The 17748-nt window shown below is 40.1% G+C and overlaps 1 protein-coding gene across 1 annotated transcript in view; it reads right to left on the reverse strand.

Moving 5' to 3' along the window:
- The window catches only part of LOC145394427 (gamma-glutamyl hydrolase A-like), a 235196-nt gene that overhangs the window by 89405 nt on the left and 128043 nt on the right, over positions 1-17748 (reverse strand). The window contains exon 4 of the mRNA XM_080268293.1: positions 4978-5213. Coding sequence (XP_080124419.1) covers positions 4978-5213 — 236 coding nt within the window. The remainder of the gene's footprint in view (positions 1-4977; positions 5214-17748) is intronic.

A 17748-nucleotide genomic window follows, 5' to 3' on the forward strand; every position in this document is an offset into this window, starting at 1 on the left:
CCCTGTAAAACAATTAACTCTAAGCCCTTGACCACCCCGTTTGGGATACATGGCGTCTGGCAATGGATGGATGGATGGAACCATAATTTGGTGGCCATCTTGAAAATTTTCGGGCATACTGGATTTTCTTTTGGCCAACGTTAAGTTCTTAATCCCTACGTGCTGGCTGAAGTGTACAGCTGTCACGATTCAGGGTGTGGAGCGGCTGCTGGTTGATGGGATTAGCCGCAAGCATCTTCCCGCCACCCCTTGAACTCACAACCATTTTCTATGACACCCATAAGGTAGGTTGGCCCCACAGATACCCCACGGATGCGCGGCTCAGTCTGTACACGGCACTGGTAGTGTGAGGAGCCATGTCTTCATCATTGTTGTTGTCCAATTCTATCCCACCCCATGCAGGGCCAACTGCATCATGGAACCCCGCGAAAGTACTGTCCTTAGTGCCAGGGAAAAGGGCTCAGTGATAGTGCCATCGGTCATGCCTTGGACAACACTGTGTCCTCATGGACACTTAGTGAGAGTACATCTTTGAAGGAGAGAAGGAGTTACCACATGGAAATTGAACTTTCTCGCCCTCCGACCTTTCCCACTCTCAGACGCCTGAAAAGGCTTTCAAACCCTTGCAACAGGAAGGCAAGGCCCTTGACAGTGATGCGTTCACTAAGGAGGAGGACGTAAATGACCCAGCACACTGGGCAAGTGAGCATGGAGATGGCAGTCATCTGCAAAATAAACACTGACAAGCCATATCACCACCGCACACGCTGCATGCTCGCCGTTGTCTCACCCTTGAAGGTCCACCTTCACCTCAGCCGAGTACTGCAGGGGCGGAATCACCACAACTGGGCCCTTTAGGAGAGGAATCATCCACATGGAAGGCCCGCATCAGGTGAATCATCAGCCCCTTGCTCCCCCACCTCCCACACCTCTCCCTCTCCTTCCCCCTCACCCCCTGCATAAACATGGTGCACATGACAAATGGCCCGCTTTACCAGGTGTGGGTAGTGTGGATACCTTTGTCTAGGAAGATGGAGCAGGGTTTGAGCCCTCTGTGCCAGTGTTTGATGAGGAAGGAGCAGGTGTTCAGGCAGATGAGCTTCTCCCCAGGCCCTGGACTATTAGCAGCATTTTCAGGGTGATATTCACGACTATAGTTATGCGATACCTGTAGGAAGAAATAAATTTCCACCAGGCTATGTGTGTCCAGTGACGACAGGGCTGCCAGCAAAAGCAAGCACATCAGGAACTGGCAACCTGTGGAAGTGGGGGAGTTGTTTGTGTGGCTAGCCCTTACCATGTTGATGGTGCATGTAAGAAAACATGTGCTCCATGACTACTGGTCGGTAGATAAACTCGTGGGCACACCTGTCTTTGGTAAGTATATGGCATGTGATAGGCACCTGGGCATCCTAAGGTTTCTCCATTTCAATAGAAATTATGTTCCTGCACCGAACAACACGTTGTGGATAATAAGATCAATTCTAACAATGCTTAAGTAGTAATTTTCCAGTTTTTTTCGTCCGTTTCTGAAAGTGATAATTGACCAGTTGCTGGTGTTATTCAGGGGCAGATTGGCATTTATTCAGTATGTGCCATCCAAGCATCACTGCTCTAGGCTGAAATTCTTTGTCCTTTGTGACTGCAAAACTGGATATGTGCTTGATGTGATAGTTTATTCAGCAGCGGATATTGATATACCTAGTGACGATCCTCACGGATTCTCGGCAACAGTCGTGAAAGTACTGATGGAAAGGTGTTTCAACAGGCACCACATTCTGTACACTGATAATTGTTACACTTCCCCGGAACTGACCAAGTATTTGCTTCAACATGGTACTTGGTCCTGTGGAACTGTTCGGGAAAACAGAAAGAATTTCCCTGTATTTCCAACAAATACTGAGAAAGGAGCCCTTCTTACCAAGAAATATGGCAACATGTTAGCCTTTCTCTGGCATGACAAGAGACGGGTTAACATGTTGTCAGCAGGACATAATGGTGTGTCTGAGGAAACAGGAAAAACAGACTAAATGATCATGGAACCCGTGTTGACGACAGATGCCCTCAACGATTATATTATCAGCCTGCGGCTCGTTGATAAATCGAACGTGCAAATTGGTGAGGCTGATTGCATACGTATGTCTTGCAGGTGGTACATGAAGGCGTTTTTACACCTTCTTGATATCGCCATCTTGAACAGTTTCATACGATTCAAGGAAACCTCTCTCTCTACGACTTTGAGATAGAGCTTGCATGCGAACTCCTTGAAGAGTATTCAAGTGCACAAGTGCCAGGTGCTAGGTGGGGGACGCAGACAGTACCTACAGTGGACAGACTAAGCTGTGCTGAGTATTTCCGGCGGCACAGGCTGGTAGATATTGGCCGTACCACAGTAGATTGTCAGGCATACAGGCAGTGCCACGTCAGTAACACGACCAAACGCCGTCCCTCAGCACGAAAATAGCCACCCTACCAATGTGCAGAGTACAAGGTCCCCCTATGCCCTAAATATTTTTGCAAGTATCACTCTGAGCATGATTAATGAACAGGTGTGTGGGCAAGTGTAAACAGTATACAAGTATGGGCAAGTGTGTGTTTTCTTTTTATAAATAAGTGAAATGTTAGATATTATAAGTGATTTCTAGTAAGTGCTATGATATGTGTTTTACAATAAGTTCTACAAGTGCAGTGCAACAAGTATTACTTTTTATTGCTTATTGGTAAAAAAATTATTGGAAATACCTTGAGTTAATCTACCTGTTACATGAAAGAAAACCACTTGTGAGCGGGCCAGAAAGAAAATTCCCTTGTTGGGTATAACTAAATGTTTTTCCTCGATACTCAGGAAAATTGTGCTGAATATGTGAACACAAGCGTATTCGTGATGTGAAGTACAAATATGTAAGTTGTGTTTAACATTTGTAAGATTTTCACGATGCCCTTGATTGGTAGAAATCAGTCTGAATTATAGTTCAAGCAATTACCTCATACTCAACCATACTGCATGAAACAGCCACAGCATTTACTTGTCAAGTGCTATTACCTGTAATCGTGATGTCAAGTGCAATTATAAACGTCGTAGTAGAGGTAAATTATTATAATTGATGCAAGAAGTGAGTACAGAAAAACAAAGAGCTATTTTTTCCCCACACACCTACGGGGCATAGTGGCACTATGAAACAGGCAGAAAACCCATTGGGGAATCCCATGGACAAGGTGATGACTCATCCTTATGATGGTAAGTAAGGAAAATCAAGGATTGAGTGGAATTTTCCACATTCCATCCAAGGACGCCCGGGCAGTGTTACAATCACACTCCGGTCAGTGATGCCAACGCTAGCCAGCGAGTCCAAGGTCACTGCCAGTGGTGCACGGTCAGAACCAGCCTACCTAAGAGTGTAAAACCAGTCGTCTTCATCTTATCCTTACTCATCGACCGGACCACCTAGAGACCTCGGGATACTTTCATTTGAAACAGAAAGATTGATGAGTCTTATGTATCTTTATTTTTTCTCTAGCTATTAGAGTTTGGCAGATATTAGGGTTTGAAGTGAGAGTATTTTTTGCAAAATCCCAGAAATTCCCCATAAGGAGTTGGCGATGACGGGAAACCCCCGGCAGATAAGGTTTAATAAGCAGCCTAAAGTTGAACCACATGCAAACTTTCATGCTTGTATCAACATCTGAACGATTTTCACTTAGATGCCTCACTACATGGTCACCATCTGCCACTTCGGATCCACCATGAACCACCTGAGCTTATGGCTGACAGACGTGGCTGAATCAAGGATCTGTGGCAGTTCATAAGAGACTGTGTGTAAGCAACTTAAAAGGCTGGACACCAGAGATAACAGTGGTTTTCACAGATGTGTGAAAAGATGAATTCACAGCTTAACAGTGCTTCATGTTAGGATTTTTTTTTTTTAAGTACCCTTAAAAAGCCAATGAAGAATAGGGCACAAACTAGGTAAGAATACGGCACATGAATTGATCCATGTGGTGTGCATTCAGGGGCAAGATTTTAAATCACAAGAAGAGTGCATTCATTCATGCTGATGACTGTCAAAAGACTGGCTTAGCCCTGCACATCAAGTGACAGTGGCAACCTGGCAAGAACCTGGCATGGGCTTGGTTCTCACATACAAGGCAGTATTCCAGGTGACATAAGAGACTTCGTACCACTATTTCCTCTGCGATTTACTGTGCATATTACCCTTTTTGTTTTATCATCGAGTTACTGCGACAAAGTATGTCGATATTAGAAATATAAGCGACCAAAAGAAGTTGTAAAACAAATAATAAATTCTTAACACTGATTATATGAATCCTAGTAGAATACGGTCCCAAGTACTGGGCGTTGTGCACTATCGGTTCTATGAAATTATTGGGTCATGTGCTTCTATACTCATCATCAAACAGTGGACTTATGGTTCATCTTTGGCAAATACAAAAACGGTCACTTCCATGACCACGGCTTGTTTGTGGTGGTCACTGGTGACCGACTTGTTAGGTAACAGCAATGACTGACCACGAGTGAAATGTAATGATGATATTATGATGAAGATAATGCAGATGGCGATTTTAGTGATTATGCTACTGATGATAATTATGACGGAGAAAGGGTTAAGTAAATTAACTGTAGTGATAAACATCATAAAACAGTGAAAATGATATTATCGTAACCATTGTAACAGAAATTCCAAGTCACATGCATTCATTGATAAGATGAAGTATTCATAGCCCACTTTGAGAACATGCATTGGAAAGAAAAGTGCTGCTATATACTTTTCTTTAGGCTTTAAAAATACCTGAAATATTTCAGAAGAAAAGGGAAACCAATAAGGTCAGTATCATTTGTAATACTATACTAAAAAAAACTGCAGTAACAAACCTGAGAAATTAAGCACTATAAGTTCTTTAAAAGTATAATGACCTGAATTGTAATCTTTCACAAATAATACACAAAGGCAAATTCACCTGGATGAAGCTGGAGCGGATCTGCCCTGTCAAAGGCTTCACAGTTCACCAAACGGTCGATCCTTCCTGCGTTCAGATAAAGAAGCATTTGGAATCCCAGGCAGATGGCCAAGACTGGTATTTCATCATTCCTTTCTTCCTTAGCCTTGAGAATCAGGTCATACATGAAGCGACCAGCCCTGCCGTATCCACTGTGTTTTGAGTAGAAGGGTACTGACCCGCCAGGCAAAACCATCCTTTGGGAAGATAAGTAAAATATTGTTGAAAAAGGGTCAAACTAGTATTATGTACATTCTTAACTTCACTTTGATGACACGTTGTTCCACATAAGTTTGCCTATGTGTGGTTGGTGGGGGCACCCATCGTACTCATCTGATGTACTGGTACCCTCAGGTGAGTATACTGTGTGACTTATCAAATTATTTCAAGCAACGCAGAAAAGCGTTCACACTTGCTATATGTCTGGACTAACGCCCTAGGTCCCGACACACCTACTGGGGCACCAATTACCTACTCTTATGACTTAGAGATGGTTTTAGTCAACTCAAAAATTACTTTCGGTGAAGGGTTTAGTGGAGGACATCTCTAACCTCGCTAGATCAAACAGTATATTTCGAGATAACAGCAGCAGGATTATCCAAATAATAATTGAACTGATGGAGAAGGCAACAAATGTCATTCTCACTCAAGTAGACTTAAATCATAAATGTGCTGTTTCAGTTTAAACAGATGGCAACATAAATGTCACGGCTTAAATGACTGTTGTGTAGGTAATGTTTCATTACGCCGTACTCCATATAAACATTAAGATGATTACCCACAATACGGAATGACATAACGTATCCGTGAGCACAAGTTTTTTCAAACGCTCTAGTCCAGTGACATATTATTGGTTTATTCCTATCATTACAAGATAATTTAACTGAATTTATTGGTGAAGAGGTAAATGAAGGAAAATCCGACTCGGCCACTTTGAAAAGTCGGTCCAGAACTATTGGCATGAGAATTACGTTCTCTCAACCAGACCGAGATGATAAGTTAGGCACACAGTTGATACCACGTAAAGCATGGGGTGATGGGTGAGGCGAGCTGATGAAGGATGAGGAGTAGTTATTACTGAGTCATAAGGGGGAGGGGTGATGGTTGGGGTGAGCATAGAAGCTTAAGGTGAAGAATGAAGAACGGGACTGGAGTTAGGCAGGGGGTAAATTGATAAGGCAAAAAGGAAGAGTTAGAAATTTGTGAGTCAAGGCATGGGTAAAGACTACTGATTTTTTTATGCAAAGAAGAAGGAACCAAAAGCCAGGATCACGCAAACTGTTCCGTCCAAGAAAACAACAAAAACAATGCAACAGGGAGCCAAATTCAAGATCCGTTCATTTCGAGATGCCTGGGCACACTGCGTTTGAGAGATTGGAGATTATAGGAAGTAGGAAATAAAGACAGAGGGGGACAGTTCCAGAGTTTACCTCTTCAATAAATGAGGGACTGGGAGTAACGGTTAACTCTTGCAGTTGGACAGAAAAGGGATGAGAGTTTGTTGATAGACGGGTGCTACGCACCTGTCGTAGAGGTGGAGGGATGAATGCAGACAGTTCAGCTGAGCAATGACCATTGAGGTAGTGACAGAAAAAAGATAAAGATTCAACAGTGCAGCGAAGAGACAGAGGTTGTAGGAAGCTAGTAAGAGGAGGAGAATTAATGAGACGAAAAGCTTTTAACTCCACCTTGTTGAGAAGAGTTGCATGTGGTGAGCCTCCCCACACATAAGAATTGTACTCTACAGAGAGGTGTATAAAACCCAAGTAAAAACTGAACATCTGTGCAGGGGTAAAGAAGGCACGGAGTCAGCTTAGCACACCTAATCTCTTGGAAGATTTTACAAGAGATTTAATATGATTTTTCCAAGATAAATTCCAAGAGAATGAAACCAAGTATGTTTAAGGATGATGCAGGATTGAGCTGAATATTATTAACCCGCCCCGTCCCGTCGACGTATGGGTACGTTGCAATGGTTTGCATTTGCCAGTCCCAGCGACGTACCGGTACATCGTGCAATTGCAAGGTCCCTAATTTGCACAATTTTCAATTTTCGCACATGATTTTTCGTATGTATACACGGGACACCTTCCTCTATTCCTCTACAAGATGCCAAGCAGGGACAATGCCTTACACCGCATAACCTCCCCCCCTCACGCCATTGTCTCGGCAATTCACCTGTTACCAGTGACCTGGCTAGTAAAGATATTCAGGGCCAGAGTGATTCCCCAATCGATGACAATGTGGAGGACAATGTTTACATAGCATTAGAAGAAGAAACAGCCAGAAATAATGATCAGGTAATGTGGCAAAAAAGGTCAGGTATGATGATCAGTTAGTGAGTGAAACAATGCTTATAATGCCTTTATTACTGCTTGAAAACCAATATACTCTCATACTACATATACATTCGTACCAAGTAAATAAATAAATACCGTTTATGAGTAGATAAAATAGTTACCCTCCCATAGAACTCGTTTTCTTTGTTGCCAGCATGTTAGAAAACCCAGTCAGGTAAGGAGGAACTCCTATCTGGATTGGGTATTTCAAACCTCAGGTGAGCGATTTCTCTATGAATTTCCGATGTTTCTCACCAAAAGCGAAGGTTTTAGCCAAAAAAAATTTTTTCGAAAATACCTCGGGACTGGGGGATGTCGGAGGTGCGGAAAACCTCGGGACGTGACGGGTTAAACATTAGTGGGTACTCCTGTAGAAGATTTTGTTGGGTTGATAGATGTAAGAATTAAGTCTTTGCTGCATTAAAAACAAGATTACTTTTACCCCAGTCAGAGATATGAGCCAAGTCAGACATTAGCTGTGCCATAGCCTCATCCCTCGTGTTGAAGTAACCGCTGAGATGGATGTTGCGGGAACCGAATGGAAAAGTGACAGGTGGAATCATCAGCATATGAGTGGATAGGGTTAGATGTACAGCTTTGAATGTCACTGATGAATAAAAGGAAGAGAGTTGTGATAGGACAGAGCCCTGAGGAACACCACTGTTGACAGATCTAGAAGAACGGTGGCGGTCTACAACGGCAGCTGAAGAACGACCAGAAAGGAAGCTATAGATGAAGGCACAGATAGAAGGATAAGAACTGTAAGAGGGCAGTTTGGAAATGAAAGATTTATGCTAGACTCGATCGAAAGCCTTTGAGATGTCATGTGCAATGACAAAGCTTTCGCCAAAGTCCCGAAAGGAGGATAACCAGGAGTCTGAAAGGTAGGTGAGAAGATCGCCAGTGGAGTGTTCCTGACGGAACCCATACTGATGATCAGAAAGAAGTTTGTGATAAGAAAGATACCTTAAATTTTTTCTGTTAAGAATAGACTCAAACACTTTTGAAACACAGGATGTTAAAGCAATAGGGCGATAGTTACAGGGTTGGGAATGGTCACCTTTCTTTGGGACAGGCTGAACGAGAGGAAACTTCCAACAAGAAGGAAAGGTACAAATTGACAAAGATGAAAAAGTTTACCAAGGCAGGGTGTAAGCACAGAAGCACAGAGCTTGAGGACAACAGGAGGGACCCCAGCAGGCCCATATGCCTTGTCAGTATTGAGTCCAGTGATGGTAGAAAATACAACTGTAGAAGAAATTTTAATGTCAGCCATAAGCAAGTCAGAGGGGGGAAGTGATGGAGGAACGGCACTGGAATTGTCTAAATGGAACTGGAGGAGAAAATATGAGCGAAGAGTTCTGCTTTATTAGTGGCAATAGCCACAGAGCCATCTGCGTAGAAAAGAGGTGGAAAAGATGATGAGGTATAGTTGTTAGAAAGGTTTTTGACAATATGCCAGAAGCAGCAGGAAGATTTCGAGTTGGAAAGTTAAGAACATTTAGTAAAAATGAAACTATTTTTTTGGAGAGCAATGAAAAGACGGCACAATTCCAGGCAGAATTATAAAAAAAGATGGGATTCAGGGGTGGGTTGGCTCCAGTACCTTTCATAGACCCTCTCCTCGTTATGGACAGAATTAAAAGAAGCGTGAGTAAACCAAGGCTTTCTTGCATTAGTTACAGGATATGAGAAAAGAATGTATGCTTCCATTCCAGAGAGAATAACTTCTGTAATGCACAAGGCACAGTCAGATGGCGCCTAGCCATGGAAGCAATAATCATTCCAGGGAAAATCAAAGAAGCACTGCCTGAGGACCTCCAAATCAACAGCTCCAAAGTGCCACAACCGATGTTTCTTTGGAGGGTCCACAGGCCATACTCGGGCGATAGGACAGGTTAATGTAATAAGGTTGTGATCGGTGGAGCCCAACGGAGAGATATGATTAACAGTGTAAACAGAAGGATTAGTCGTAAGGAAGAGGTCAAGTATGTTGAGACTCTCCAAGGCAGTCAGAGATGGGTAAGGTGCTGTACAAGCTGCACTAGGTCATTATGGATAGAAAAGTTGTAGGCTTGTTCACCAGGTGTATCAATGAAAGGAGAGGAGAGCCAAGAGTGGTGGTGAACATTGAAATCTGGAATGGAGATTTCAGAGAAAGGAGATAAGGGTAGGATGTGTTCCATCACAGACGCAAGAGAGTCGAAGAATTTTTCATAGTCTGTAGAATAAGGGGATAAGTAAAGAGCACAGACATGTTTAATCAAAGAATGACAGGAAAGCTGAAGCCAGAGAGCAGAGAAATCAGAAGAATCAAGTTCAGGAACATGAGCAAAATAAACCGTTCCATACATATACACAACAGCACAGAGGGAGGGGTGATGCATGGAAAGGTGGATGAGGCACTGAATGATAGTTATGGCATGTGTTGAGGGAAAAGGAACATGAAGTAAGGAGTGAAAGGTTAGACATGAGATGAGGAGTGATGGATGAGGTATGGACTGAAGAGTGAGGCATTGGAGTGAGGGATGAGATACTGTATACAGTAACGTGTGAGGTGTGAGGCATGACGTGAGAGGTCGGGGTGAGGCACAGGATACGGGGTGACTGAAGTGATATAGAGTTATTGATTATGGGTTAGATATGAGGTGAGGAGTGAGGCGTGGAGTAAGGGAGAGGCAAAAGAGAAAGGAATAAGGTATGAGGAGAGGGATGAGGAATGAAGGCCTCAGTATGGGGAAAGGGTGCATTGTGAGGGTTCACGGATAACATGATATATAGGGTTATGAGGTGGCGAAAGGAGGGTGTGGTATGGGGTGAATGGTGAGGCGTGGGGTGAGGGAAGAGGCATGGGTCGATTTTTATTATTTTTTTTTTTAATGCAAGAATGGAGCCAAAGGCCACGTGCCCGCAAAACTATTCCCTTCAAGAAAAAATAAAGGTTAGGTATATATTTATTTACTCACTCTGTTGCTATAATAAAGAAGGTTCGCTATTAACTGTTTATGGTGTTAAATGCCTTTGTAGTTATGGAAATCATGCTTCTGTCTTCTGTCAAAAAATTTCATATAAACACAGCATTTTTACAATATTAGCTGACTTACTGAACGCTTAACTGTAACAATAGTTCTCTCAGACACTGAGAGGGACCACAGCTATATTTCTGTAAAGATACAGCTTTACAGCTTTTGTAATGTTCTCGAAAGCGTGTTACAAAGAAAACACTGAGCAGATTTGATTCCGGTACTTATCATTAGCTAAATGGCAAAATTTTCAGCCAAAATTCGCAGCAAACTTTTTTATCATAGGATTTTCAACCAGATAGTTGTATTGCAATCAGTTTATGAGATATTTCAATTTCAAATATGCATTTTTGCAAAAAAAATTAATATATGGCCTTCAGAAATACTTGGCACAAGTACCCAAGGGAATTTTCCGGTATGATATCATAAAGATCTAAAAAAATAAAAATGAAAGTGCAGAGAGAAATAAAAACTTAACAAAATAATCTTCGCCATAGGTATGTACAGTACATTTGTCAAATAATAATGCTTACTAGTGTTACTGACAAGCTATTTTTCTTAAAGGTGTGGCAGAATTTCGTTAGAAAGAAAGCATACCAGATTTTGCATCATCTTATTCACAAGCTTACTACACGATATCGTAAGGCCAGCACGATTATTTGTTCAGTTTTATTCAAGAGGTTTGGATGAATGTATCCTTCGTAATATGAAGACTAAAACATTCTTTTCGTTAAAGAAGCGGGTTCATAATATAATGAAGGTAACTCACTGATATTTAACAGTGACAGCAAAATACCAGCCTGCATTGCCAACTCTTCATCACACCAGGTCGAAGGCCAATCGAGTCAGGGTGACCGACCGTCCCATCCCACATCACCGACATACTCGTATGATGCACTTCTATATTAACACTAAATTTATTAGTTAGCAACCTCAATATATCTCCCACAGTACAGATACTGTCACTGTGAGGTGTAAGGCTTGCAGATGAAACCCTGCTTGAGCCTTCTATAAAAGTAATAAATCACTATGCAATATTACCATTATGGCCTCTTTGATATGAAACAGGGAATATTTGGTAGAATGTAATGCCAATGATTCTCCAAACGACAAAATAAAATTACTAAGTCATCATTTTCACTGACATGTGTCGGATGAAAGATATGCAAATATAAAACTGAAGTGCTTGTTTATCAACCCGCGACCCTTCACCATAGAACTTGTTGCACTTAAATTAATTCGAAATATAATTCCCATGCATGTGATTCATGATATCGTTAGCTACTAGTGAACAAAATTACACATCTATTGATATTACCCCCGATTCATATTTGTAAAGAATCAGAATCACCATCAATAAAGCCAACTGCCTAATGCCTGACATCCGGATTAACTCCTCATATTTCACATCATATAAATTTGCTGTTATAAATTATCGCTGGTTCTTTGAAAACAGTGAAAAAAGAATACGGAAGTGAGCATGGATGTAAAAAGGTCGCTGCATGACGGTATTGCGACACCAACTCTAACATATGGAAATGCAGCTTGGACCTTGTTGGAAGAACACAAGTCAAGAGTGAGACCAATGGAAATGAGTTCTTTGAGAGGAACAAACGGAGTTACATGGAGAGAACATTGACAAAGGAGGAAGTGAAGGAGCGTTGTGGTGTGGATGTGATGGAAGGCCTTAGGAGAAATACTGTGTGATGGTTTGGCCATGTGGAAAGAATAGACAGCGAAAGACTAACGAGGAGAGTATGTGAGTGTGGTTGAGGGAGTGAGAAAGAGTGGGAGGCTGAGGATGAGACGGAGGGATGGAGTGGAGAGGTATATGAGAGAGGGGGATGTGAGCTGGGAAAAGGGCAGTGAAATGGCAGGAACAGGGCGACAAAGGAGCGATTTGTTTATGGCCACCTCTTATGGGAATAACGTGTTTAGCAATAGACAGATAGAAAGAAAACTTCCCCCTCCCCCTGCCTGCTTTTATGACGGTCCCGTCCTCTGTGTATAAGGCGTCACACGTTTTACTTGTATTTACATGACCATACGTATTTTTTAACAGGAGTGCATGTTCGTTATATCTCCATGGAAGAATAACGGGAAAAACATCAAGCACCAAATGCTTTCATTACCATTTGTTTTTCGCAGAACAGAAAAACACTGTAGCAACTGCGATTTCATAGCATCTTAATATATTAGTCACTCACACTACTCTCACTTCAGCATCATTCTCTCCCACATTCCACAATGCTGACCCTTGTCACGTTAACCCCTCTTGTCACCTCCCACCATTACGACTTCTTGAAACCCTGACTCACAGTCTTTCACCACTAACTTTTGCTATCGTCCCATGAGAGATTGTTTACTTAACTATAAATAATGTTATATGAAACCTATCATGGTTTCATTCTTGTCTTAGAAGCAAGGGTGTTGATAATTTTTAATTTGTGTGTTGTGAAGAATACCTCAGTGTGCGGATCATTCTAATATCAGGAGAGGAATATATCACAGTAACTGCCAACGTTAAGCATGTATCCTTACGGATTCTTCTCGTAGCATATATAACTTGATAGTGAGATAACAATACCTGTATTAACCAAACGGGAAAGCATGACGGTTGAGTTAGTTTAGGGTGAGTATGAACTGAGGTAATTAGGGAGCAGACATGTTCATGGCAGGCAGTTGGCATTATGATGATACAACAGAGGCTTATAAGTGGCTTGAGGACTGATTTGATACGTGGCTGTAGTGGCTTAATAAATTATTACAGTAGCTTTACGAGTGAATGCGGATTGGCTTTATAAACTGATTTTTCCAACTGATTTACCTTTAGCACTGTGTGTGTTCACTGACTAGGTAAAAAACAGAAAATAAGTCTACAAAAACATTACAAATATCATGCCCTCCCTTCTCTCTCTCTCTCTCTCTCTCTCTCTCTCTCTCTCTCTCTCTCTTAACCAGGTACACTTCATAGTAGTAGCATTAGTTGTAGTGGTAGTAGTAGCAGTAATAATAATAATCTATCTATCTATTGCCAGACGCCTCAATCCCGTTTGGGGTGGCCACAAACAAATCGCCTCCAAGTCGCCCTGTCCCCCGCCATCTCAATGCCCTGCTCCCAACTCACAACCCCCTCTCTCATATACCTCTCCACCCCATCCCTCCATCTCATCCTCGGCCTCCCCCTCCCTCTTCCCCCCTCCACCTCACTCACGTACACTCTCTTCGTCAGTCTTTCACCCTCCATCCTCTCCACATGGCCAAACCACCTCAGTGTGTTCCTCACAACGCTTCCTATCACATCCACATCCACACCACAACTCTCCTTTATATCAATTCAATTCAATTCAATTCAATTCAAACAGTTTATTAGCCATATATATATATAGGTACATTTTTTTTCTTTAATACAAGATATATAAACATGGCTGGGACCGTTAAATGAAGCATTTTTTACAGTCCCCTAAGAAAATATAAATAAAATAACGACGCCTTGTAAATGTCCAGTACTTATATACAGACAAACTTTTGCATATATTGTACATTGCATATATGATCAACATATAAATCGCAATAATTTATATTTACAATGAGCTTAAATTCCAAAATATATACATGAGATTCTATTAACGAATTAATACACATAAATATAGAAACACTTGTATATACACATACATACTCATATGAATGCATAGTGGATGAACAATATATGAATGACTAATGAGTAATTAATATGTGCTAAGTATATATTTCTTTGTATTTATTTTAAACGTGGCTTTGTTATTAATACATTTTAAGTGTTCAGGCAGATCATTCCATTTTAAACATCCATAATACGTTACAAATCTTTTTTGAGATTCAGTAACTGGAAAAGGTGGTCTAATCTGATTTCTATTTCTGGTATTTATATTATGTATTTGATATGCTCTCTGCAGTTCAACAGAATTAATTATATACAGTTGTTCATGGAAATATTTTAAACATTCAAGTACATAAATATCGCTAATTTTAAGAATTTTGTAGTTTTTAAATATTTGTTCAGTGTGTTCATAATAGTTAACCTTTGCTATAGCTCTTATTATCCTTTTCTGAAGCAACTGTAGTGGTTTTAAATTAGTCATGTGTGCCATACCCCAAACAACATTACAATAATGTAAATGAGGATAAATTAATGTGTAGTATAGTGTGAGGAGTGTGTCAGTGGTTAATAAATGTTTTACTTTATGTAGTATGCCCGATAATCTAGAGACTTTATTGTGTATATATGCTATGTGGTATTTCCAATTAATATTTTGGTCTATCAAAACTCCTAAGTACTTAACTGAATTCGAACTTTGTATTGTTTCCCTGCATAATTTGATCGTAACATTTCTTTCCAAGATTTTATTGCCAGCAAATACTAGATACTTTGTTTTTTCAATATTTATAGATAGTTTGTTTGCTGTTAGCCAAGTTGTAACATAATTTAATTCAAGATTTAATGTCCTTGATAATACGAGTATATCATATGCTGAATAAGTGATATTTGTATCATCAGCAAAGATAATAAATTTTAATAAGTCTGATGACTTAACAATATCATTTATGTATATCAAAAATAGTAAAGGACCTAATATTGATCCTTGGTGAACTCCAGTTTTGATTTCTACATCTCCGGACAATATTTTATTTACTGAAGTATACTGCTTTCTATTGCATAATAGCTCTGACACCATTTAAGACATGTATTTCTTATACCATAATGCTGCAGTTTCATAATTAAGATTTCATGATTTAATGTATCAAAAGCTTTTCTTAAATCCAAAAATACTGTTATTACATACTTGCCCCGCCCTAATTCCTGCAGCACATGGGTCATTAATTTTGTAATTGCTAATTTAGGAGAAAGATTCTTCCTAAATCCAAACTGAGATTCAGTTAGGATTTTATTAGTTGTAAGAAAATAATTCAGTCTATCGTACATAGCTCGTTCATAGATTTTACTTAAAACGGGAAGTATTGAAATCGGTCGATAGTTGGAAACGTCATCCATTTTTCCCCCTTTGTGAATAGGTATGAGTTTAGCCACTTTTAACCTCTCCGGAAAAATACCTGATCGAAAAGACAGATTAATTAATTTTGAGATAATGGGAGCCAGGATTGTTACGGTTAATCTTATTACCGTAACGTGAATACCATCATATCCAGGTGCTGAATCTTTAATAGATTTTATTATAGAAATAATTTTTTCCTCTGATGTATCCCGCAGTATAAAGTCTTGGTACGTGTTTGACATATAACACATGGGAGATAAATTACAGGTTGGAAGCTTACTAGATAACTGAAGACCGATATCTGAGAAATAGTTATTAATGTAATCACTTATAGTTTGTGGATCACTAATATCACAGTTGTTGATACTCATACGTTCTATGTTTTGGTTGCTTTTATCTTGAGAGTTGATCACTTCATTGATTAATTTCCACGTTCCTTTAGAATTACCTGCAGTGTCTTTAAATTTAGTAATATAATAACGCTTCTTGGCTGTTTCCAACATGTTGTTAACCCTGTTTCTGTATTCCCTATAACGAGCTCCAAATGTCAAAGGGCGTTTTATATATTTCTTGTATAATTTATGTCTCTCCTTAATATGCCCAAGTAGCTCGGATGTGACCCATGGTTTGTTGACTTCTTTTGCTTTAATTTTTATTGTTTTAAGGGGAATATTTTCTTCTACTACATTTGTTATGGCATCTGAAACTATATTGTATGCAGTGTTTGGATTATTATCCATGTGTATGTTATTGAACTCCTCTTTCATAGCCTGGCATAAAAGCTCTTGATTGACGTTTTTATAATCTCTATATGAAAATATTAATGGTTCTTTTTCAATCTTACTTTTACAATGAATAATTGGAGCAAAATGATCAGTCACATCGGTCAACAAAATACCGGATCCTGATATATAATCGAGGCTGTTAGTCCATATATGATCAATGATCGTGGCACTCTTCTTATTTACTCGTGTAGGTTTATTGATGCATGGATAATATCCAAAACTGGCTAGTAAATCTATGAACATTCTAACATTTGTTTGTGAATTATTAAGTAAATTGATATTAAAATCTCCTAACAAAATACATTTTTTACCAGTTGCAGCTATGTCCCTAAGAATTTTTTCTAATAATTCTATAAATGACAGGATGCTTGCATTTGGTCTCCTATACAGAACACCACAAATTATGCGTTTACTTAGGTAAGAGGCTTCAATAAATAATGTTTCAATAGTATCACTCATCATACATAAACTAAGACAAACCCCCCCTCCATAATGATTCCTATTATTAGTATATAATTTATATCCTTTCAGTTTATGTAAATCCTCAGTATCTTTGGAAAGTCGTGTTTCACAATAAGCCATTATATCAATATTATGACAATTTGCAGAGATACCAGAATATAATAAAAACTTTTCTAAATTAGTGGGAATACTGTTTATGTTGTAGAGTAACAATATGGGACAAGAAGTTTTACTGGTTAACAATTGATCAAAATCTTCTTGATTATAATATTTAGAAACAGGCAATGAAATATTTAAACCACTTAATTCATCAGATTTACTTATATCATTTGAATCATAATTTACACTAAAATGATAATGTAAAGTATTAAATTCATCGTATGTTAACACTGATGAACTCTCATGCAGCAGCTCAAGAATTTCATCATCATCCAAGTGAGGAAAAAAAGCCATTATAAATGAAAACTGTACATTATTTGAGTACTATACAATTTTTCTTATCCATACAAGTACTTACAGGGCACCTCTTATCTTTTTCGATCTTGTACTTCGGACCATTGCGTTGTCTCTGAGCTCCTCATCCGCCCGGTCGGCTAAATGACTTGGAGGGCGCTGCACTGACGTAGCCTCAGCAGCAGCTGCACTCGCAGCTGGGCAGCTCCCATCTAGCTGAACAGCAGCCCCCAAGCAGTCAGCACCGGCCGGGACAGCATCAGCCACAGCACTCAAATCAGCCCGATGTTCCTCTGTGGTCTTCGTGTTGAATCCCTGCAACAGTGATATCCTTTCCTTCCTCTCTCGAATGATTAACTTAGTATGACTGAAGTAGGCAATTTTCCCTTCAGCTCTTGCCTTCTTTAGCTCCGGTAATTGGGCTCTTCTTGCTTGTACAGACGATTCACACAGGTCCTCACTAATATAAATGTTTGTGTTTTTAAGTTTGGCAGAGTTTCGTAGGGCAAGCTGACGATCTTCAAAGTTATTGAAGCGAGCCACCACAGTACGGGGACGAGTGACTCCCGAATTGGCAGTATGGCCCACTCCGTGAGCCCGATCAAGCTGAACTGGGCCCAGTTCCAGCTTATCTCGA

The sequence above is a fragment of the Coenobita brevimanus genome, chromosome 27, assembly GCF_032717465.1.
Source record: "Coenobita brevimanus isolate Jiangsu-jjx chromosome 27, ASM3271746v2, whole genome shotgun sequence".
Taxonomy (NCBI): domain Eukaryota; kingdom Metazoa; phylum Arthropoda; class Malacostraca; order Decapoda; family Coenobitidae; genus Coenobita; species Coenobita brevimanus.